Source organism: Psittacula echo, assembly GCF_963264785.1.
Source record: "Psittacula echo genome assembly, chromosome: 2".
In the NCBI taxonomy this organism is placed as follows: Eukaryota; Metazoa; Chordata; class Aves; order Psittaciformes; family Psittacidae; genus Psittacula; species Psittacula echo.
Window position 1 is genome coordinate 5237134 of NC_137737.1, and position 25230 is coordinate 5262363.

Consider the following 25230-nt stretch of genomic DNA (forward strand, 5'->3'; position numbering starts at 1 on the left):
TTGGCCCTTCTTGTTAGAACTGCCAAGTGCTTCTTTCTGGAAGTGCTTTACAATCTGCTGATTAGATAAGCTGCCTAAGGCTGTATCTGCAGCCTGACCACAGCCACGCATGGGACATGGAGCACAGCACGTGAGCTGCCTGGCAGCAAGGAGCAGGTTCAGCATTAGCACTGCACTCCCAGGCTGCTGCACTCCCATGGCTGAAAACAAATGAGCGGAAGAGACAAATACAGGTTGGAAAAGGCCTTTAAACTCACCCAGTCCAACCGTTCCCCAGCACTGCCAAGGCCACCACTAACCCATGGCACTGAGGCCTCGTCTCCACGGTGTGTGAACACTTGCAGGGACGGTGACTGCAGCCCTGCCCTGGGCAGCCTGTGCCAATGCCTGAGCACCCTTTGGGGCAGGAATTGTTCCTCAGCTCCATCTAAACCTGCCCTGGGGCAGCTTGAGGCCGTTTCCTCTTGTCCTGTCCCTTGTTCCTTGGGAGCAGAGACCGACCCCACCTCACTTCATCCTCCTGTCAGGCAGTTGTAGGGAGCGATCAGGTCCCCCCTGAGCCTTCTCTTCTCCAGACTGAGCCCCCCAGGTCCCTCAGCCGTTCCCCATCACACTGTGCTCCAGGCCCTGCACCAGCTCCATTGCCCTTCTCTGTCCCCTCTCCAGCACCTCAATGTCTCTCTTGTAGTGAGGGGCCTAGAACTGAACACAGGATTTGAGGTGCAGCCTCACCAGTGCCCAGCACATGGGGACAATCCCTGCCCTAGCCCAGACAGTACATCTGTTTGAGCTGAGTTACACATTTGAACTACACTTTGCTCAGCTCCTGTGATGCAGACAGCATCCTTGGATCATCAGCCCACTGTGGGACAAAACAATATCAAAAGTAGTGTGTGCAGACCACAGGGAAGCACGCAGCAGGGCAGCGTGACCCTGCAGATGGGGAGGAGCTGGTGTCCTCACCTGAAGCTCTGCGTGATGAACCTGGGCGGCTGCTGTGGCCACTTGGTCTTCCAGATGGGCCAGCTCGGACTCTGCAGTGACACTGTTGATCTTGCGCGCAGCATCTTCCAGGCTGGTCAGCTGCCCCTCCAGCCCATATACCGTGCTGGCTGTCAGGTACACCTGCAGGGCCAAGGCAGGGAGAGCATCACTGATTTCTGTTCTGGGGGCATAAAGGTTTAAGCAGCCTGCATCTTCCATGATACCTTTGAGCTTCCCTCCTTGCTAACCCACTAGAGGGAGACTTACCTGGCAGAGGAAAGCCATAGGGGAATCCTCTGGATGCTAGAGAGGGACTCTTCATCAGGGACTGTAGTGACAGGGAAAGAGGTGATGGGTTTAAACTGAAACAGGGGAAGTTCAGGTTGGATATAAGGAAGAAGTTCTTTACTATAAGGGTGGTGAGGCACTTGCACAGGGTGCCCAGAGAAGCTGTGGCTGCCTCATCCCTGGCGGTGTTCAAGGCCAGGTTGGACAGAGCCTTCGGCAACGTGGTGTAGGGTGAGGTGTCCCTGCCCATGGCAGGGGGTTGGAGCTGGATGATTTTAAGGTCCTTTCCAACCCAAACCACTCTGGGATTCTATGATTCTCATCTGAAAGCACACATTCACACGAGGTGGCTGCACTCAGATGCCGCAGGTGGCACAATGGTATTCCAAACTGGATCTGTTCCAGATTCACCAGCAAAAACGAATAAAAGCTGGAAAGTTTGCTTTATTTTTGATATTCCAATTACCTCACAACAACTCAAAGTCTGCAAGTGAAGGCATCAGATCACACCTCATATAAAGCTGTGTTTATTATGTGTTTATTATGAAACACAGCTTTATATGAGGTGTGAAGCACACCTAATGCCTTCTGGCAAGCAAAACTCTAAGAATAGCTGTTCAGCAGCATATGGTTGTTAACTTACAGAGTAACTGTGCTTACATGTACAACACAGTTTTCCATTTTCATTCTCACCCAAATAGACAGCAGCCAAAAACTTCCTGCCTCCTGGCCCTTTGGAGTGAATCTGTGGAGGGTCAGTAGACTTACATGTGCCATACAAGACACAAGCATAGTACCTCTGACACCTGCAGGTAAAGGCTTCATTTCCCATTCAGCTCATTGGAGCAGTAAATCATGATGTGGTTTATGTTTCTTTACTTTCACAAAGAAATCTAAGGTACTCAGACAGATGGAGGTCCCTGCTTTATAGAAAAGGGTGATTTTCAAGCATTAGCTTTGGCTTAAAATTGTGCAGACCCATGGGACAATACTGCACCTTCTGCTTATTTGCTACATAGCCAAGAGACTGTTCCCATGAGGCTGGTAACAGCACAATGGAAAGTAAATATATATCCTGATTTTCCCCATTGGCAGCCTCTAAGATTGTGTTGCTACAAAACTAGCATTAACTAAACGTGTTCGTGGATCAAGGGGCAGGCAAACTGAACCAGGTCCTTGAGCAGATATCTTCACATGTTTTCCACTCAAGTCATTGTATCTGCTCACAATTCCTAGATCACACAGTCCTTTGGTGTAACAGGTATTCGAATAATTTCTGGCCACGCTGTGACTTTGTGCATCAAAAGTGGTGGAGAATGACTAGATGAAGATTCAACTGTTCAGTTTTCATAATCTTTAGCTGCCCTCCCTCCCACCCCTTCTTGTATCAGTTATTTCACGGCATAAATGTAGATACACGGTTTTCATGTATGTGAAAGAAGTGGTGAATGCTCTATCCTTGGCAGTGTTCAAGGCCAGGCTGGACAGAGCCTTGGGTGACATGGTCGGTTGTGAGGCCTCCCTGCCCATGGCAGGGGGTTGGAACTGGATGATCTTAAGGTCCTTTCCAACCCAAACCAGTCTGTGACTCTATGTGACATTGCTAAGAAACAAATTCACTACATCCTGCACAAACTGCATCCTGTAAGACCACAGTCTAACCAAAGGCATGAAATCTGTGACAAATGTACCTAGAACACAAAAGTGATCTGATTTAACATCTTAGCTGAAGTACCTGGAGGCACCAGTTGGCCATAAAGATAACATGCTGATTTAAATAGAAACGCTCCTGCTTTTGTGGGGTTTGATTCTTCTTTCCATTCATTTACATGATACATCCTTGTGGTGTGACATACCACAGCCCCTTCAGATTTTAACATTGCCCTATCACATCTAAAAGCCCAGAGAAGGAAGAAAAAGGAACATTATGAACAGAAACACCTTTAGAGAGTAAAAGAAAAGATGCATTCAAATGCTGTTCCAAGATTCTCTGCACAATAGGTTGCACTTTTCAAGAGGGAAAAATAAACCCTAAAGAAAATAGAACTGATAGAAAAATGTGGAAAGGGAAAGTCATTATTCCCTTTTCACACAGAGATTGCAGAGACCATCATTGAGGTATGTACATCTTACAGTAAAACCTTGTGCTGACGGCCCCACAATCTCTACACTGATGCACAGTCCCTGAAATGCTACTGAGAGCAATAACGAACAAAGCGTCTGTATAAACCCAAATCCAATTTGGGTGGATTCTTGGATTTCTAAAGGCTCTTTACTATGGGGTGTGGTGGTGAAATCTTGAAACCATGGAGGTTTTGCCATCTACTTCATATCCTGCGTGGGGCAGAGAAAGATGCAGTAGTGTAGATTGTGTCTGGAAATATTCTGGGGCTAAAGCAAACCATGTCCAGATTTCTATGAGGTCTTTAAGAGCATCTATTGAAGGGAAAAAAATCACTGAAATGTACTCAGTTACATGTGGGAAGAAGGGAAAACGGAAGTTACGAGTGTACCAACTCCTGGATGTGGATGTATAAAGATTTCCAATGAGCAGTGACTTCCCTCTATGATTCAGCATTGCACTTTTTCCTGCAGATGACAGGTACTCATGAAAAGGGACAGATGATTCGGATGTGGCCAAACAAATGTTGGTTTAATTCTGCATCTCCAGCCCTGCTCTTTCTAAGGGTGCAGCTCAGTGCATGTCCACTGGGGAGATGTGGGTGAGAAGAGCTCCTCCTCTCCTCTGTGTGACCGGGGACATGATTTCCTACCTTTGCTTACACGCATGAGGCTGTGCTGGAACTTGGGAGTGTGGTTGCAGCCAGGCATGGTGCAGCTACAGAGCCACAGAGGGTTGGAAGGCTTAAGGTAACTTGAGATAGAGACTCTAAAATCAGTTGTAAACCCCAAAACATCCAACTCTCCCCAAATATTTTCAAGTACACATTAGGGAAAAAACCCAGCAAGAGAGCAGAACATTCCTTTACAACAGGAAATTTTGTTCTTTTTGTGTATTTAGTTACCCAATATTAATTGCGAACATCCACTCTTGCTGCCAACGCATCACACTGGCACACACACACACACACGTGCTTACTCACACACGGGACACTTTCACATACTGATCCATGCTCTTACGTTTTCTTCCAGTGTGGTGAGCTGCTCATCAAGCCTGATGGGGTCTGTTCCCAATGGGAAGGTCCCTTTTCCCCTGTCCTGAATGTCAGCTGGGAAATCGCAGGGACCACTGGATTCTGCTATCAGTTCTTCAGTGGCATTGATGACTTTCAGGACTTCTGTGGATATGTTGCAGAGAGAGACAGCAGAGTACTTCTGTTTGGTTACAAGAGCAGACAGAGAAAACAGCATCACGTTAGCACAGAGGGGTAATATGTAAAATCACCTTGCTGCTCCTAGCTGCAGCTTTAGCTGTGCTAAAACAACACACCTGGCTAACTGCTGTGAACAAACACAAGAACTGGGGAATGAAATCGAATCTACTTCTCTTTTCCTCCCTTTTTCACATATGCACACTGATACAGCATGCAAAATAACATACACATGCAATTCCTCTACAACACAGTTTCTAATGAAGAGATGGTCCAAACCTTATCCCAAAGGAGCGGGCTAGATAAGGCTGTTTATGCAAGTGTTTTAAACAGGCTTTAAAACACAATCTTCCTTTTTGGGTACTGGCAAACAGATGTGGAATCATCTGTCTCCACATCCACAGGAGCTATCGCATGGCGGTGCAAACATGGGAGAGTCATTTTAGCAGGAGGACAGCATTTACAGAGATTTTCGCTGCAAATTATGTGATAGCCCCAAAACCAAAGGTTGAGAGCTCAGTGTGTAATTTATATCCTCAGTTATATTACATCTCAATTTACCTTATTTACTATTTACGAAATACATGAGATCACACACCAAGGAAAAGCATGCGGGTTTATCCATGGCATTTGTTTTATCAGCTACAAGCCTTCTTATCAATGGCCCTGATGTGTAACTCGCAATCAACTATCCTGATTCTGGTGATTCTCACAGAGCTTTAGGCTTCAGGACAACTCCTCTGATAGCAATAAGATGTACCTGATGTACCTTCAAGCATCAAGCTCATCATCCAGACTATAAAGCTTGGAGGCTGAGCCAAAGCTTGTTGAAGCCAATACAAATACTGCCACTGAATTTATGTGTGATATCTTTATCTATATCTTTATTTTGCCTAAAAGAAAATCTGGGAAGTTTAGACCTAAATGGAATTAATTCCTCAAACCTGCAAATACATAAGCCTGTGGATCAGGGGTTCATCCATCTGTAAATTTTCCCGCAGACAGAATATCTGAGGATCAAAATGGAGGGAACAGACTGATTTTGGATTCTATACAGTAAATTCCATAGCACACAAAAAAGTATAACTGATTCAAAATGTCTGTGATAGAAATACTGTCTCAACCTATACGTCAGTTGACCTCCTAGGCAGGATATAGGAGAAATAATGTTCCTTTGCTTCACACAAACTCTGGTGGCTGTAACTGGAAAAACAACTTTATTATCTCTTTCCTTTAACCAGCTCTTCATTTTGATGTTAGATAAGACTTACTGAAACCCTCTTTTTTCGGCAGTGTATGCTCAATTGCTGGGTATGGATACATTAAGCATCTTTAGCGCTGTTACTTCTCCAATTTACAAGGAATAATTAGAAACATGAGATTAAAGAGAAGGAGAACAAAGCAAATACAGTACGCTACAGCTCTCAGACCTTTAGCTTCTTAGGACAGCCAACACAGCCCCAAACAAGCAGGTCTAGGACTCTCTTACTGAGAACAAATACTTGAACCCCAGAAATAGCCTACTGCTTCTTCCATTTATTTTCACAAGTGCCAATTAGGTTAAAAACAGATCAATAATTTTATAGGACAGAAGAGGAAATCAATGTTGCTTTGTTTTATTATTTGCTTTTACAAGTACCTAATGCATACTCTATTCTATGAGTAAAACAAAAAAGGATAAAGGCCAGACACTACATTTCCTTCGCCATCTTCACTGATGTACGTTTCAAGAACTGCAGCCTCACTTCAGTGCTCCTTAAACTTTTTATTATCCTTTGTAGTTAATGATGGATTTCCAAAGAAGATTACATTGCCTTAGAAAAAAAGTGTTCTTGCACCAGAATATGAGAATCCACATTGACATTTATTACAGCCCAATCACTACAAAAGATGTTTTGTTGTTGTTGTTTTCATCATAAAGTGTTCTGTGATATGAAGCTTTATGAAATCAAGAGTTTGAGTAAAATACCCTATCTTCTCCATAGGTAATGGATAGGGAAGATAAGTTCAATGAGAAAGGATAGGATAGGATAGGATAGGATAGGATAGGATAGGATAGGACAGGATAGGGTAGGACAGGATAGGGTAGGACAGGATAGGGTAGGACAGGATAGGGTACTTTTTCAGTTGGAAGGGATCTACAATGTTCAGCTAATCCAAATGCCTGACCAACTCAGGGCTACCAAAATGTTAAAGCATGTTGTTAAGGACATTGCCCAAATGCCTCTTAAACACTGCTCACCTCCCTAGGAAGCCTGTTCCAGTGTTTGACTACCCTCTTAGTCAAGAAATGTTTCCTAATGTCCAGTCTAAACCTCCCCTCATGCAGAAATGTGATTTTTAGCTTTTCTAGAATTCTGAGGTCAGTTTTTGGTGGCAGATGCTGTCTGACTTTTAAAACCAAAGATCTGCTTCCCACTAAATGTTGCACAAGGCAGATAGATGGCTGTTCTTACAGTGTGTGCATCACCAAATGTATCTTGATCTTAGCCAGTGGGTATCTAGACACAGGAGTCACAACATTAAACCTTCTCATTCAGCTTGCGAAACATGTACTTTTATAGTGTAACAAGGATACAGCATTAGAGTTTAAACATGGTAAAGAAATAAACGGCAAGCAAAAGTGACTTTCCTTGGAGTATATCTACCTGAAGAGCAGATCGCCCACAACTGAAGAGCACAAGCAATATATCAGTGTATTAAATATCAACTTTATTGAAGTTTTCTCCTAAAGGATGTTTAGAACTCAGCTTTGCCCTGGGCTGTATTTTATGGAGAAGCAAGAAGAGATTAATGTCTGCCCGAGGGAGAGAAAAGATCAACATGTGGGCAGTTCAAACGGTTCTCAAACTGGAAAAACTGGATACTCAGTTGATGGCTTTGAATAAGCTTTTACCTCTTTTTGAGCAACTGTCAAAAGCTGTTGAACCAGCTTGTGTTCCGAACCAGTCAGTTTGCAGACCTAGCGGGGGACTCTAGATAGAATTATTGAACATGTATAAAGGGGGAAAAAAAGGGGAGCGGGGAAAGAAGAAAACCAGAAAAGGTGTCCTGGAGTTGTAGTGCTTCCCAGTCCTCTCCCTGCACTTAGAGCAAGGTAGGATTTATGAGCATTTATAACAATGCCCTAAAATTCACAGACACATGCACACCAAGATCATCGTGGTAGGTGGACATCTCAAACTGTTATAAAGACCTCCTGGCTCTCTAATTTATCTTGCAGGAAAGGTCACCGTTAACATTTGTAAGTGATTCAAAGAGATAGCTATCATGCCATGATGAAGTCACTCCCATCTGTCTTGTCAAGCAAGTCAAAGAACTAATATGGAAGTGATGGATGCAGAAAGCAATCTCTATTACAAATACCAAGCACAGAAAAGCTGAGCACAACTACTCCTGAAACACTGGGATGCATTCGGATTGTAACTGTGCCACCTTACTGCTGGATTAATACCACCCTCCCAAATCAATGCAGCTGATCCACTTTGAATGTTTCTACTGGTTATGAGAATGTCATTTTTTACTATATTTGAGACTAAGAGTTTAGTGAAATGAGGAAAACATGGATTTATACTTCTAATGATACTTAATGGCCACACTCACCAGTATGTTAAAGACACAGTCAAAAGGAGATGCTCAGTTTCCCTGAGTTCTTTGTGGGAGAGTTTTAATGAAATGCTAAGAAAGTGTTTGTATGCAAGCACATATACATATATGGGTGCACTGAATATCACAAATAGCATCTTGTAAAACGTCTTTACTGCCATTTCTACATGAGGTTGGACAGATGGAAAGAATTCCTGTTTTGCTGAAGATTATGTTTCAGTGGTCTAAGCTAGCTCTTGCTGACTTGTCAGTCATCTTCCTTCCCTTCTGCTGTCGCTCTTTCCTTTCCTTGCTGATGCTGACAATATTTCCTTTGCTGTTTTACTTAAAGGATGCTGCACTGAAAGGTGCTTTATAGAACAGTGTTTGCATCCTGGCACAAAGGGCGAGTAACAGAAGGAAAGCAGGATGACAAAACTGAAGTAACGTAACTGCCCAAACTGCTGTGAGGAGGTGAGCATTAAGTCCTTGTATAGAATCACAGAATCATAGAATCCCAGAATGGTTTGGGTTGGAAGGGACCTTAACATCATCCATTTCCAACCCCCTGCCATGGACAGGGACACCTCACACCAGACCAGGTTGCTCCAAGCCCCATCCAACCTGGCCTTGAACACTGTCAGAGATGGGGCAGCCACAGCTTCTCTGGGCACCCTGTGCCAGCGCCTCAGCACCCTCACAGGGCAGAACTTCTGCCTTAGATCTAACCTGAACTTCCCCTGTTTCAGTCTGAACCCATCACCCCTTGTCCTATCGCTACAGTCCCTGATGAAGGGTCCCTCATGAGTCTGCATCTCAGCAGTCTGTGACATTTCCACATTGAGTTGCCTTTGCATGAACATTACTGCTTTTATTTTTAATGCTCTTACAGTAGTTCTCCATCACTTGCACTATTTTCTCTCCACACTGTATTCAGCCATTAGTATGCTCTTTTTTGCTACTACAATGTTACGCCATCGCTAGGCTCTATTTAACCGGCATGAGAGGCAGTGACTTGCAACTCAATAGAGAACAGTTGACATTAACAGTTAGATCAAGAAGCAGAGCAAGAAAACCCTTCCATCACAAGCAGCGCTGGCAGTATTGACCACATACTTGATGACTTGTGCAATCATTTTTAGCTCCATTGTGAGCACTTCTATCAACTCTGAGTCACATGCCTGTGTTGCAGTCGATATCCCTCACAGTGACCTTCTTCTGCAGGGAGTTGAGGGGGACTGGGGAGAAAATGTGTTCTGCTTTGCCCCTTCGATTCATCTTTTCAGAGTAACCTGACTCAATCCAAACCTGATGAAAATAGAACCAAGACCCAACCCCATCTCCCTCATCTCCCCACCCCATGGGAGTTCATTGTACAGCTTTGGGAATGCCCTGAAAAGCCCAGCAAAAAGTCCATCTTCACAGGCAAGATCTGGGACACTCAGCAAGTCACAGTGTGGGAGAAACAGAGCCATCAATGCCCAGCTATCAAGCGCAGTTGTCAACCCTGATCTTCAAAAGATCTTTGACCTAAAAGTGAGCCCTAAGCACTTATGAGCTCAAAGACAGGGAAAGCAAGCTAAAATTTGCCTTGGTATTTGATGGAAGACAAGTATACTATGATGGCATTTGATACTGTCCTGCATGACATCCTCGTCTCTAAACTAGAGACATCAATTTAATGGACGGACCACTTATCGGATAAGGAACTGGCTGGATGGTTGCACTCAAAGAGTGGAGGTCAACAGCACAATGTGCAAGTGTAGACTAGTGGTGAGTGGTGTCCTTCATGGGCCGGTGTTGAGACCGATCTTGTTCAACATCTTTGTCGGCAACACGGACAGTGGGATTGATGTGCCCTCAGCAAGTCTGCCAATGACACTGAGCTGTGTGGCTCGGTTGACACGCTGGAGGGAAGGGATGGGATCCAGAGGGACCTGGATAGGCCAGAGATGTGGGAATAGGCCAGAGATGTGGGAACAGGGTGCCCAGAGAAGCTGTGGCTGCCCCATCCCTGGCATTGTTCAAGGCCAGGTTGGACAAGACTTGTAGCAACCTGCTCTAGTGGAAGGTGTCCCTACCCATGGCAGGCGGTTGGGGCTAGATGGGCTTTAGGGTCCCTTCCAACCCAAACCAGTCTGGGATTTTATGATAAACTATGGTATTAAAGAATTACGCTTCTGCGCAAGTTTAAGACTTCCTGCCTTGACCTTAATATCTACATTTATGTGCACTCATTTACAAATACAAAGCTAATTTATGCTACAGAGTGAGCAATTATTCTACGGACATTGTCCAAAGTGTAACACAAAGAAATACAGCCTCTCTTTTTGACTGTGCTAGGTAATTTTCAATATAAGATTTTTACAAACAAATCCAATCCACTCTCCTAATGTAGTTCCAGATGTTATCCCTAATAATTTGTAATGCCTCATTTCTAGAGATGAGTTGCCTATAATCATGAGAAAGGAAGTTATTTCCAAGAGGTGAAATGCTACGGTCCAAGATGGAAATAATTAAATCTTAAAGTTCATGCAGGATTTTCTATCTGCAATGGGCACAGATTGATGACACTGCACATATGGAAAATACCTGTTCTTTACAATCACCCTTGATGATGATAAAGAAAACCAAGATGACTGAAAGGTGATTAAAACTCAGAGTGCAAAATTAAACTCTGAGGGTAAGGACAAAAGAAAATGTTGAGAGAAGGAGCTGAATTAAGCATAACTTTAGAAAGAAAAAAGTGATTTTATGACTGAGAAAATGCTATAGAATTATTTTTCTCACCACCACATATCATATTAAACCAGCATGTATTTAAAAATATAAGAGAAGCATATATTTGCTCAGGGAATAAATAAAAACCTGTTTTAATAGCTGATTCTCATAAGCTGAAACTCAAGCAGCACCAAATATGGAACCTCTTCCCACCTAGACAATGCTAAGCAATAGACTCTAGCAGCAAAGTGAGAAAGTTCCTGCTCACTATGTGCAATCTCTACAATGAATTAAGGGTTTTGTTTATAAATTGGGAGCTTGGATTTTTGAAGACCGCTATGGTCAGAAACTGCTGAGTATCTTATTGCTGAAATAAAAGTTTAATTTTTTTTATCCCAAATTTCTTAATATAGGTGAGTACGTAAGAACAGGGAGATCATACACCTTATCTTTGTCTTCTGTTCTTCTTAATAAAACCAAATTCCCATCTCAAAGCCAAATGAGAGAGCCAGTCTGCTTCACATATCTACTTCATACTCATCCCTCCCGCTGTAACACAGGGCTACCTGTGATTATAAAATCATGTTCTCAAATGACTGTTGATTGTGGCTAAAATGTATCATTTTTCAGGCCTGATATTTCCAGGAAAACATTTTGAGTTTGAGACTTTTGCTTGGGAAATGTGGAAACCCTCAATATCACTTTATAGCATCTCTTACTTAGTAAGAGATGCAAGAAGACACAGACAAACCAAAGCATTCTCACCTGCTGCAATACAGTGGATAAAAACTGCAGCTTTAAATGTAGATCAAAAGCCTTTTGTTTTTCCTAGATAGTGGGAAAGCAGTTAAATAAAAAGGCAGAAAAGTTATATTAACAGCTACAGAGGTTAACATTTACATAGGTTCAGACTTACAGAGAACTTTGGGATGAATAATAAGGATAAAGAAACCAGCAAATATAATACAACATCAACCTTAGGTTTTACATTTGCTCCTAAAATATTTAAAACAAAGCAATGCCTAATTTATTTTTGTTTGTGGAATTTGAGAAGAACATATCTCATTACGACAGATATTGCAAATGACACACCATAGAATCATAGAATAGTTAGGGTTGGAAAGGACCTTAAGATCACTCAGTTCCAACCCCCCTGCCATGGGCAGGGACACCTCACAGTAAACCGTGCCACCCAAGGCTCTGTCCAACCTGGCCTTGAACACCATCTTTAATAACAGGAAGCAGATGGGAAATACTGATTTCCACCATCACAAAAGTGGCACTAGCAATAGAAAAAGACTTGTGCAGCAGCGGTAAGAAGAAGAAAAGCCGGCTATCTTCAGGTTTTGATTGGAGTCTGGACACTGTACATGTTTCTAGTTACAAAAGGGTTTGTACTTCACTGATGCCACAGACAGATGCTCACAGTAAGATGTCTTGTGTTGAATCATGTCCTACTGTTTGCTGCTTTCCCTCTCTTGGACTTCACTGTTCCAAAACAAATGAGTACACCCCTCCATAGAACCATAGAATAGTTTGGGTTGGAAGGGACCTTCAAAGCTCATCCAGTCCAACCCCCTGCAACAAGCAGGGACATCTTCAACCAGATCAGGTTGCCCAGAACCACATCCAGCCTGGCCTTGAATCTGTCCAGGGATGGTTCATCCACCACCTCTCTGGGCAACCTGTGCCAGTGTTTTACCACCCTCATTGTACAGAATTTCTTCCTCACATCCAGCCTGAATCTCCCTCTTTTAGTTTAAAAACATCACCCCTCATCCTGTCACAACAGGCCCTGCTAAAAAGTCTCTCCCCATCTTTCTGATAGGCCCTTTTTAAGAACTGAAAGGATGCAATAAGGTCTCCCCAGAGCCTTCTCTTCTCCAGTTTCATACTACCACTCTCCAGTGTCAAGTCATGAGATTTACCTTAAACCCCCTAATTTACCTTGACTATTTAAACTAAATTGCCTGGCTTTGCTTTGAAGGAATGACACAAACCACAGCTACCCTGTTGGCTGTGCTGTGACAGAAGAATTATCCAGCTGAGGAGCAGCATTTACTTGGAATTCTTCCAGCTTGATCTGAAAAAGCTCCTCTGTCACTGCCAGGTCTCTGGGCTGCTTATAAAAGAAGGCAAGAAAATAGTAGTTTTTTTGTAACAGTCTATTTCCCCCACCTTGTTACAGCAGCTTACACTGATCTTCACTGATGTCCTGTAAGGGTACATGTAAAATGGCATTTACATTTCCTTCCTGAGTGAGTAAATCTTTAGTGATCAGACAACTGAAGGAGGGTTCCAGGCTTTGATTCAGTTGCTTAAACACAGGCAGAGAAGTTGCAATTTGAAGCATCTTGAAATCTGAGGGCTTTCAAACAACACCGTCAGATATGGCATGGACCTGGGAGATGCACTTTTCCTCTGGAATAGCCACTTATGGCCCTGTGGAATCCCCCAGGGCATCTCAGGTGGACTGACTGCTCATATCCATACTAACCCAATTGTGTTGAGCCCGAAAGTGTCAGAATGGGAGGAACACAAACATCATGCCCGTTTTTGGAAACTTTCAAAAAATGAATGTTTATGGTCTTGAAGTGACTATTTTGCTCAAAACCAAAGACTCGTATTTTGTCAAAATGAACTTCGGATCAATTTAATTTTCCATATACTAAAGACTGATAAATAATAGGAAATACAGGGGAGAAATCCTTTGAATGGGATTTTTGTCCAGCAAACGACTTAATCTTGTTCGAAACTGAATATATACTTGACTGCTTTGTTGAACTGAGAACTTAAAACTTTGGGTCCATTAGGCCAATGTGAAGATTAAAGTCTCACACCTCTTTTTAGAAGAAAAAGCCACTGTTTCAACTTCCTTAACCCATATCTTCTTTTTTCTGCTGTCATCCCAATCCTGTGCACGGATTATGTGCACTTCATACATTTTAAAGATCCCTTTTTACCATGCTGGCCAGATTCCGTTTTCCATCTTGGGCTTTGGAAGAGTGTCCAGATAAAGTAACATCACAATCAAAGCCATGATCCACCAAAAGACAAGAGTTATTCTGAGCATCCTGCATACAAAAATAGAGGACAACAGCCACACAAATATCTTCTGAGTTGTTAAGCCAGGAAGATATCTTTGTATTATACTGTTCAGCTTTCTTAACACAGTAGCAGCAATGCAGTAAAACTACTCTAGTTTTTCTTGACTGAGTGAGCCACGGGGTTCTGACTCCTTTAGGAACTTTGAAACACCTTAGATGAATGTTTCCAGAGAATGAAGGCATAAATATTTAACGGAAAGAATATCTTTGCTGTTATTCATATGTCAGGGAACTTGGGAGGTTTCACTTAGGGCACAGGATCCCACTGTGCTACTTAGCAAACTTACTCAAGAGGGTGTCATTCAGAAAAGAGCTACTGTGTGCCTAGTCATGTAATAATGTCAACAGAAACCAGCAGGATTTAACCAAAGTTACTAAGCCTTGGTTGTGAGAGTGTCTGAGTAGAAGTAAACACAGCACACTGCATCAAGTTAATACAAAGAGGAGAGAAACTCAGTGTTATTAGTTCAAGGTTAACTTTTGCATACCTTAAGCAAGGAGGAATATAGAGTAGAAGGAGACAAAAAGAGAAACACAAGCAAGGTTTTAACAACTATTTCAGGTTCTATGCAGTGTAGGACAACGTGAAAAATAGCAAGGGATATGCTAGTTTTAGTGGTCACATTCAAAAGGCAGTCTGCATTAGGTACTGCTGAAACTGCCTTCTAGAATGTAATCCTGGGGTATACCATGAGATACAGACCCAGCCTATCTTCATGAAAGCATTAAAGGATGAGAATAATTAAAGGAGAGAATAGAGGAGAGCAAGAACTAAATACGTTTATCCCATGCTTGCCACTCTCAGGATCAGCGTCATTAAGATACTTCCAAGGGAATGTACATTTTGCTTTTTTTCTTTAGGTATCTGGTTAGGATTTGGAGAGGTGAAGCGAAAACCAACCCACAACACATGGTGTTTCACTAACACAACAGGCGGACAATGTGATTTTTGGTTCACCCAATTCACAATGTGAATTTTAGTTCACCCCTGAAGTTTAGAGGGGCTGAAGGCTGAGCATAGGGCATAGAGGACCCCATGGCCTTTCATTGAACAAGAGACAAGCAGGCTTTTCACAGGGCTGCATATCCCTGAAGAGCATGAACTACTTCTGTAGCTTAGTAAGCACACCATTATCACCTATAAAAACATGTCTGCTCTAGGTTATGCTTGCTTTAGAGCTGTGACTCTCCACAAGGACATTTTAGGCAATCACAAAGTTAGAGCTGTTGAAATGAAATGCTGTGCTGAAGGTCTAAGTGGATTTAAGTCTAAGGAATGAAATTAACTGATGTTAATGAACACCCACCTCAATCCTTGAGGATCCCACATGAATTAAACAATGAACTCATAGGTCAGCATTTCCAAGCTTGTACCTTGAAGGCAGACATACAACTCAAAAGCTCAGTTTGAAGGGAGAACTGAGAACCAGCAAATGCCCAACTTCAGCTAACTCCCCACTCAAGACATGCCAATTCTTGCCATTGCTTCAGATCTTCATACACTAAATACCTTTTTCAAAGGATCAGTTCAGCATGTGAGATTCCCAGCTTCCACTAAAAAGAGAAGTCCAGATTTTTCAAGGTGCAGACATATGAAAGACAGATTTTCAGGAACACCAGGTATTTCATTTCCAGTGATGCAATAAACAATCCATGGATTTTGAAATCTTATTCTATCGTCAGGTATACTATAACTAGAAATTCCTTAAGGTTCCTACTCTGTTCCAGAATAACCTTGTGAGAATAGGAGACTGAAGGCTAACAAAGACAAGCAGCAAGGCTAAAATCTAAGCAAGATGGCTAAAATACAGCGTTTAATTTGTGTTTAGGAGCTCAAAGCAGATTGGAGACATTCAAGCTCTTGCTTTAATGCCCCAGAATTTGTGCTTCTGTATACCTAATTTGAAAGCCAGGTCAGAAGCCTGCGTCTCTGGCCAAGAATGTTAATGCCAGTCTGAAAGATCTCTAATTCCCTACATATGCATTCTCTAGAAACCACACTTCTTAAGGAGAGAGCATATTGGGACATGTGGCTTTTAAGGCATTGAAAATTACTGGTTCCCTGAAAATACACTTTCTATGCTTGTCTCCACTGAGACCTGCCATTGACTCATCTTAAGTTACTGCACGTTTCATGAGTTCAGCTATGTCTTCATGTTGCCATAGCCACAAGTGGTATTACGCACTGTCATCTTCAGTATTTCATTGTCAGATGCTGGTCAGCCACCTTTCCAAACAGAAGGCACGCAGCAAAGACTTTAAATCACTTTTAAGGACAGCTGTCAAGAATAAGAATGAAAGCAGCCTCCTTATTTCTCTAGAGCTGGAGCAAGTTCTGCTATCAATTCCATTGAAGTCATGACAGTGAATAGTATTGGGATAGTTTGGTTTCTTTATTATAGACAGAAGGAATATATACTGCAACCAGGAATGACTAAGACTTATTTTCTAGCTCAAACCAACCAACGATTAAGAACTCCAAACATGCTGATCATGGTATGTCTCTTATTCCTTTTAAACTTAAGGGAATTTTACTGAGGGAAAGAAAATATTAGTCTTTGCTTTATTTTAAATAACTGACATACACATCTTAAAGAAATAATAAAATTAGAGGAGGAAAACCAACTGATTTTACTTTGTAGATGCATGCAGATGAATAAGTACACCCCAAAACATTCATTTTCCATTTTCTGTGCTCAGTTCACCATATAGGTAAATATCCTGTTTACGGCCTTTAATTCTGGACATTAATGGCATCATGTTATACCCTACCTAGCCTGTATATCCTGTGGAATAATCTGATATTGCTGGTTTGTAAACCAAAGACAAGCTGAAGTGAATGCTGCTAACAAGCACTGGCAATAAAGCTTTTCTTTCCTTTCCTTAGGAAGGTTGTGTATACATCCTGGAGGTATCTGCATACATGATGACAAATAAATGATGGCTAAATAACTCAGAATCAGAAAGTCACAGAATATGTAAGTTTGGAAAGAAACCTCTGGAAATTGCCTAGTCCAACCCTTCTGTTCAAAGCAGGGGCAACAAAATCAGGTTGCCCAGGGCTGTGTCTGGTGAAATTCTGCTTACCTCCAAGGATGCAGACTCTACAATCTCTCAGGGAAACCTATGCCAGCATTTTTCCACCCTAACAGTAAGACAGCTTTTGATGTTCAGATGGAATTTCATGTCTTTCAGTTTCTGCCCACTGTTTCTTGTTTTGTCACTGGCCAAGGGTGAGAAGAGTCTGATTCTCACTTATCTCCAATCTCAAACCCCATCCCTCATCCCCCCATCAGGTATTTATAAACATTGAAGAGATTCTCCCTGAGCCTTCTCTTCTCTAGGCTAGACAATTCCAGTTCTCACAGCCTCTCCTCAGATACCCCAATCTTTAATGGCATAAACTGGACTCACTTCAGTATGGATCTGAGAGGGAGCTGGACTGCTTGCTCCAGGCCCAACATGTGCAGGGGCCACAAGCGTCCACCATAGTGCATACAGAAAAGAGGGAGGGCATCTTCACTGCTTCAAACTTTCCTATAGGTCTCAGGGGCTTAGGATTCTTGAGGGCAAATCCTGCCTCTCAACTGAGGTGAAAACAGCGTCGTGTAACAGCTTTTTCCATGTTCTCTGTCGCCAGGTCATTGCAGTGGTGAGCCCTACTTTCCCTTATCTGCCTTTTGGGGCATTGTAATAATGTAATAATACCTGTAGAAGCCTTTCTTATTTCCCTTCATGTCTCTCCCCAGATTCAACTCCAGGTGGGCACTGGCTTTCCTGACACTTGGACAGCACCTCTACTGTCCACCTGGATCACTTGATCTCCCCACCTCCCGGTGTATTAGCCTTTTATACAGTTAGAACAAAACACCTTCCAAATGATGAAGAGTAGATTTCGCTTAGAGAGCTGTCTACGCTCCCTGCTGAAGCGGAGCTGCTATGCAGACAAGACCCCAGGAGGTGAACCAAGACACACAGCAGACAAGAATGAGCCTAAGTGTGTCTAAGGGATAAGATTACTTGAGTGCAAGGGGCAGTGCTGGGCTTCTACAGCATCAGATTCAGGCACACCACATCATCTGAATTTACATTCAGAGGTAGGAAGAGAAGAGAGCAAGTGGTAAGTCCTGTGGAGTCACATTGAAATCAAGTATCTCATTGTAAGGGTGAAATAGCATAGACAGAGGACCTCATACATTACCAGAACTGACACTGAGTTTCATTAGAATATGTTACTACTCACAGGGGCCTATTAGCTGACAGAGTAACAGGGCTGGAAAGCTTTAAAGAAGCATGAACTATTCAAATGGAGAGGCAAAGAAGAATATGAACTACATGATACTCTTAAAGAGAGAAGCAAATGAAAGGACTGTAAAAACCACTCAAACCAGCTAGTTAGCAAGGAAGATAAAAGAAGAACTGGATGTGATTTAAATAAAACCACGTAAGTTGATTCTCAGTCGGTATAAACTGACAATAGTTCTGTTAATATCAGTCGCTTAACAGGTTATTACACAAGCTAAGTTCAGTGCTTTGAATCGATGCTGTAGGCTGACAGGGAGAAACACACACCTTAACTGAAGGTTCACATGCACAAGAGTTGCAGGCTCAGATCCACTCTAAAGAACCTTGGGTTACTTTTAAGCTTGATTTTCTGACCACAAGTTTCTCTTTCTGGATTCCAGCTTTCACAATACTGTCCCCACTTCCCTCCAGCAACCACTTACCTTCTGTAGCTCTTCCTGAATGCTTCTGCCACTGTTTTCCTCCGAGGATGAACTCTCCTTCTGGTTTTCAGGGTCTGTTCTAGGTTCTGACTCCTGTTCTTCACCAGAAGATGTTTCCTTGTCACTCATTTTAGCAGCAAGCTGAAATAACCTGGATTTAAGTTCCTCCTCCGTAAGGTCAGGCTTGCTATGATGATGCTGATCTTCACTGCTTCTATCTGCTTCTGATAAATCATCAAAATCCTGCAAAGAAATTAGAAGAACAGTGTAATTACTGTGTAGGCACAGAAAGGAAAACAGCTTCCTAGGAAAGTATAGGTATGATCGCTCTGCAGGAAGCCAGAATGAAGCACACTACGTGTCTGCTGATAAAAAATACCATGTCTTTACAGAGGGATGCCAGCAAACCCACGCCTCTTGGATTTTATTTATCATTCCTGCTTACTTTTATATTATGTAAAAAGGAACTATCAAAATCATTACGCATCTGTGTGCAACCAACCAAACGTGCCTAAATGGCACTTCCCATTCCCAGCACTGCATGGTGCAGATAAAGAAAGCGTAGTTTGGGCATGAAATAACTCGTGACCTGGCAGTTGTGTCCAGCTTTCAGCTGAAAGCTGTGCTCCAGTTCCCTGACTGCTTGGCTTGAGCATTGTCTGTGTTTGGCTTAAAGACTACTGGAAACATGTTCTGAAAAGCCTCTCTTATTACATGATGATGCTTAAGATTTCCAGCTTCCCCAGTGATTACAAACATGGGTGCATCTCTACAGCAACGACTGTTTTCCAAACACCAACCTCCTAGGAACAGGTTCTATCTTTCAGAGCACTTCCTTTACTTACTCTTGGATGTAGGTGGGAAGTACTCAGAGGCTCAGTTAAACACAGTGGGTGTACAGACTTGATTCCTGACTTCAGAGGCTGAACAGAAGAAGACTACAATCTCTGTGGAAGTGTTTTGCAGGGTGCCTGCCCACCATTTAATGTGCAAAGGGGGATGTTTCTGTCAGCCCTTGCAGGAAACCTGTAAACATCTGATGTTTGTTCCAAACCTTCATGTCCACACACCAATTCATTCCTGTGCTATCTGATTAGGACCTGATTTCCGCTACAATCCGCAGAGAGAGACAAGCATCTCCCAGAGCACCTACAGCATTACCTGCCTTCAGGAAACATTCTTCTCTCCCTGCTGACTGCTAAGAGAAAGTTTTGACTCATTATGTAGAGTGCTTTCAGCCTAGTCCACAAAGTAAGCTACAATTAGGTGGTTTTAAAAGTGCTGAACTCCTTGAAATGGAACAGAATCATGACCAAACCACACAGAAGGAGGCAATAAAGAATGCAGCCGGAGACCAGAAGTGGTAGGCACATCTCAGCGGGTCTAAGAGGATGATTTGGAACAATCCTCAATTAGGAAATGATTCCTATTTGCCGTACACTGTCCTACTGTGACAGGATCAGACACTGCTGGAGAGACTAAATGCTGTGTTCTCTTCTGTTCACTTGGAAATACATAAAGAGGGGATTTGCTTTGTGAAAGGGCCACAGCAGCAGTGTTTATGGATGGATCCATTACCTCCAGTGCTCACAGGAAACTTTAACTCTGCCAGCTCCCTCACAAACCCTCCGCACCAAACTGCTCTTAATGCATTGACGCATTGTGTTGGTAATGTCAGTCTCTCATGCAGTAAATTGAACTCTCGTATCTAGCACTCACAGCTTTCAGGACAATTTTTGTCTGTAGTTATCTGTTAATCAGTTACACAACTAAATTAGAATCACAGAATCACAGAATAGTCTGGATTGGAAAGGACCTTAAGATCATCCAGTTCCAACCCCCTGCCATGGGCAGGGACACCTCACACTAAACCATGTCACCCAAGGCTCTGTCCAACTCAGCCTTGAACACCGCCAGGGATGGAGCATTACCGTTTACAGCAAAAATTATTGCTTTATAGCTCACCTGCAGGATGCAGAATGCCTTTTAGGAAATCAGGATTGGAAAGTACATGACTGACTACAATAGAAGGGGAACCACAGCTTATGCTGAAATCTATTCTTTTCCCAATCAGCTTCTGCAGAATGAAAAGCTTTTTCTGTCAAATGAGCTTCGAAGCTCATCTGAGTAAGATCAAGATTTCAAATCACTGTGTTTCTACTTTAGTTTTATAATATGATATGCTTTAAATATGCATATATCATAGAATCATAGAATGAACCACCCTGGAAAAGCCCTTTCAGCTCACCCAGTCCAACCGTTCCCCAGCACTGCCAAGGCCACCACTAACCCATGGCACTGAGGCCTCGTCTCCACGGTGTGTGAACACTTGCAGGGACGGTGACTCCAGCCCTGCCCTGGGCAGCCTGTTCCAATGCCTGAGCACCCTCTGGGGAAGGAATTGTTCCTCAGCTCCATCTAAACCTGCCCTGGGGCAGCTTGAGGCCGTTTCCTCTTGTCCTGTCCCTTGTTCCTTGGGAGCAGAGACCGACCCCACCTCACTCCATCCTCCTGTCAGGCAGTTGTAGGGAGCGATCAGGTCCCCCCTGAGCCTTCTCTTCTCCAGACTGAACCCCCCAGGTCCCTCAGCCATTCCCCATCACACTGTGCTCCAGGCCCTGCACCAGCTCCGGTGCCCTTCTCTGTCCCCTCTCCAGCACCTCAATGTCTCTCTTGTAGTGAGGGGCCCAGAACTGAACACAGGATTTGAGGTGCAGCCTCCCCAGTGCCCAGCACAGGGGCACAATCCCTGCCCTGGCCCTGCTGCCACACTGGTGCTGATACAGGCCAGGATGCTGGGGGCATCCTGACTGCCTGGGCACAAGCTGCTCGTGTTCAGCTCCATCACTCAGCACCCCCAGGTCCTTTCCCATGAGCAGTTTCCAGCCACTCTTCCCCAAGCCTGGAGCATTGCATGGGGTGGCTGTGGCCCAAGTGCAGGACCCAGCACTTTGCCTTGTTGAGCCTCATCCCATTGGCCACAGCCCATGGATCCAGCCTGTCCAGATCCCTCTGCAGAGCTTCCTACCCTCTAGCACACCAACGCTCCCACCTGACTTGGTGTCATCTGCAAATTTACACATGCCAGTACAGACCAGTTTGCACCAGTACAGACCAATATTGGCCACTATGGCCCCAGATACTGCTGGGGTTTCAATATCCCAGTGCTCCCAGTCCCTGCCACAGGTGCTCCTGCTCATCCCCCACCTGACCTTTTGGCTGATGCTCTTTTGGTGGGGGGCCATAAACCCCAAATTAGGGACCCCCAACCTCTGTGGGATTTTGGGGGGCACCACAATTGCTTTGGGTGCCTCCAGTGCCCTTTGGGGGGGGCAGTGTGGTTTTGGGGCGCCCCTTTATTGGGGTGCCCCTTTTGGGGGGTCCACCCCCTCCGACCCCCTGAAGTCACTACTGAACCCAAAGCAATGTTGGGGTCCCCCAATGGATTTGGGGTCTCAGAGCACTTTGGGGGACCCCACTTTTCAGGGCACCCCTTTTTCAGGGGGCTCTTGGCCTCTGCGCTGAGCTGGGGCGGCTTTGGAGCTGCAGGGTTTGGGGGGATCTGGGGCTCCCCGCTGGGATTTTGGGGTGCGGGGGGGGGGCTGGGTTTGGGGGTGCCGGGTCCTGGGGTCCCACCTGGCTGCCAGGTGCTTGTGCAGAGCCAAGAGCCTCTTGAGGTGCTTCTTGCGCAGCTCCTTCAGGTCCCGGCGCTGCTGCTGCCGCAGCTCCTGCAGTGACTGCGGGGACACCTCGGGGTGGTGCAGGGAACAAAGCTTCCTGGGGGCAGGAGTCTGGGGGACCCCCATGTCCTTCAGTGGAGGCACCTTTGTCCCTCGGCACCCTGAGTCTCACCGGATGCCCTCTGTTTCCCCACGGCAGTAAGCGGGGGGATTTGAGTGTTCAGAGGAAGACCTGTGGGCTCAGGGGAGTCTTTGGGGTTCATGGTGATCCCCAAGACTCTCCAGGGAGTGCAGGGATTTGGGGACCCCTCCATCTCCTGAAAACCAAAGGTATATCCATCCCAGGGCACTCGAGTCTCATTGGATGCCCCATGAGGACCCTTTGCTGTAAATGGGGAGAATGTGGGGGCTCGTGGGAGATTTGGGGGCTCATGGGGGGTCCCCACAGGGGGCACAGTAATTTGGGAGCCCCCCCCCATCGTGTTCCACACAATGGTGGTGTCCATCCATCCCAGGGCACTCCGAGTCTCTCCTTGGTGCCCCACGTTCCCCAAGGGTGGAGACGTGTTGGATGAAGAGAACTTTGGGGTTCAGAGGGGATCTGGGGGTTCAGGAACCTCCACAAAACTCCCCAGGGGAATGCAGGGATTTGGGAGACCCCTCCATGTCCCAAAAAGAGGGGTACATCTCTCTCAGGGTACCCTGAGTCTCTCTTCAGTGCCCCATGTTAGCCCACGGCAGTAAATGGGGAGAATTTGGGGGTTCATGAGGAGGGGTCCCCAAACTCGGAGGAGGGGGTATCAGAGTAATGTGGGGGACCACCAGAGCCCTCAAACAGGGCTTCCTCCTCCTTACACAATGGCCAACGCTCTTCCTAGGGCCTTACCAGAGCCCCAGTGTTCCCCTCTTGCCTGCCAGAATTCCCAGTGGGCACCCGCGGGCTTTGCCTTAGTCCATGAGGGACGCTGCTGCCTTCCTCCCTGCAGGGCTTCCATTGCTGGAGCCCAACAGCTCGCACGGTGCCTTCTGGAATGCCCGGCACAGGGATCACTGGAACCTCCCAGGGCCCTGCCACCTTCCGCAATGCCCAGTGGGATCCTCGGGTGTTGCCGGAGCCAGGCAGGTCCCCTTGTGACAGCACCAGGAGCTGCACTGCTGTGCCAGCGCCTCAGCACCCTCACAGGGAAGAACTTCTGCCTTAGATCTAACCTGAACTTGCCCTGTTTCAGTCTGAACCCATCACCCCTTGTCCTATCGCTACAGTCCCTGATGAAGAGTCCCTCTCCAGCATCCTTCAATTGCAAGAAGAGCTTTATTTTCCGACATACCTTGCATGTCATTCAGGAGCTCATCCCAAGCCCTGCCCAACAATCAGCTAATGAGAAATACTCACATATCGCTAAACTACTGCAAACAAATCTGCAAGTTGCTGCTGAATCGGTTCATCGCTTTGTACCCATGAGAGAACCCATCCTAACTGATGGGATTTTACAGGCTAGAAAGCACAGCTAAACTGGACACTTGTACTTGAGGAGCATACAGGTTAGTGGAGATACATCAACTGGGGGTATTTACAGCTAGGTATTCTAGTCTAAGCTGATTACTGGAATCTCTCTTTACTGCAGTAACTCTTCTTGAGTTAACTCCATATATTTATTAGGTCCCTTCAAAAACCTTCTGAGTTTTTGCTGCTCTTTCACTTTATCCCTTACCAGGACATCTGCAAACAGCAGATTCCCAGCATAGCAGTGATTTCTTAGTCTAAGAGCAAAGGAGTTAAAAATAACCCCAATGCAACCAAACAGTGATTAATCAACAGTGGTGGCTGTTGGCAAGTCCTAGAACACTGTATTTTACAGTATTAACAATGTCGCTGACCAGATGGAAGTGGCAGACTTGAGAAAGAGGCAAAGCCTGCCCCCGGTATGTGGAACATTTTACCTTTGCTGCTTCTCCGTTAGGAGGCACGAGGAAAATAAAGCTTGGAAGAACACTACCTCCCACTCCCAATTCACACGTTATTGCCAGCATCACTTAATTAGTTGTGCCCAGCTCTTTCTGAGGAGCGTGCATTTGCTAAGCTCAGACACAATTACCTGACTTGAATTCATCTTGTCGCCTTTTGGGCAGTCTTTTTCTTCACAGAACTCTTCAGAGATCGCTTTGTTCTTTCTCCACCTTCTCGATCTCTTTTCTAAATCATAATGGACCTCTTCAGTCTCGCTGCTGTCCGAGTACTCCAGGCTCGTTGCCTGCGGATTGAAATTCACATCCAGTTCCCCATGGAAATGCTTTCTTTCCATTCTGGGCACATCACTTTGAGTTCTGCTTTGTAACCAAAGAAGTTTGCCAGTTCCTTTGGCTTCCTGGGAAGAGTTGAGTGAAGATGTTTCCGAATCGGAGAACAGTGTCTCAGTATTGGTGTATAACCCAGAGGAAGGGGAGGTCACTGCCTGGTACTGATCACTGCCATAAACCCAGCCGGTGCCGTACTGGGAACTGGTATAATAGAAATCGCCTGGTAACTGCCGAGGTCTCCGACGCAGCTTGTTCAAGGCCACATTCCAGTCGTAGTCATCCTCACTATCTGAGCCCATCTCATCGTAGGCAGACACAATGCTGGATTCATTCTCCAAAGCTTCAAATACTTGACTTTTTGGCTTGGCGAGCATCCGAGGACGAGGCAAAGTGACGTTCTGCAAAGCCACCCAGTTCCCATCAGTACTTTGAAACACAGAAGGTAGATCTATGAAAACAAACCAAGAACAATTGTGATCACAGGGTGAAAAGCTCGTTTTACTCGCCA

General features: G+C 44.6%; 1 protein-coding gene across 1 annotated transcript in view; it reads right to left on the reverse strand.

The window, feature by feature from the left end:
* MYRIP (myosin VIIA and Rab interacting protein) overlaps positions 1–25230 on the reverse strand; it is a gene marked incomplete at both ends in the record, with an annotated part of 178112 nt that overhangs the window by 3039 nt on the left and 149843 nt on the right. The window contains 5 exons of the mRNA XM_080610525.1: positions 964–1125; positions 4414–4608; positions 11676–11738; positions 18745–18987; positions 24521–25170. Coding sequence (XP_080466651.1) covers positions 964–1125; positions 4414–4608; positions 11676–11738; positions 18745–18987; positions 24521–25170 — 1313 coding nt within the window. The remainder of the gene's footprint in view (positions 1–963; positions 1126–4413; positions 4609–11675; positions 11739–18744; positions 18988–24520; positions 25171–25230) is intronic.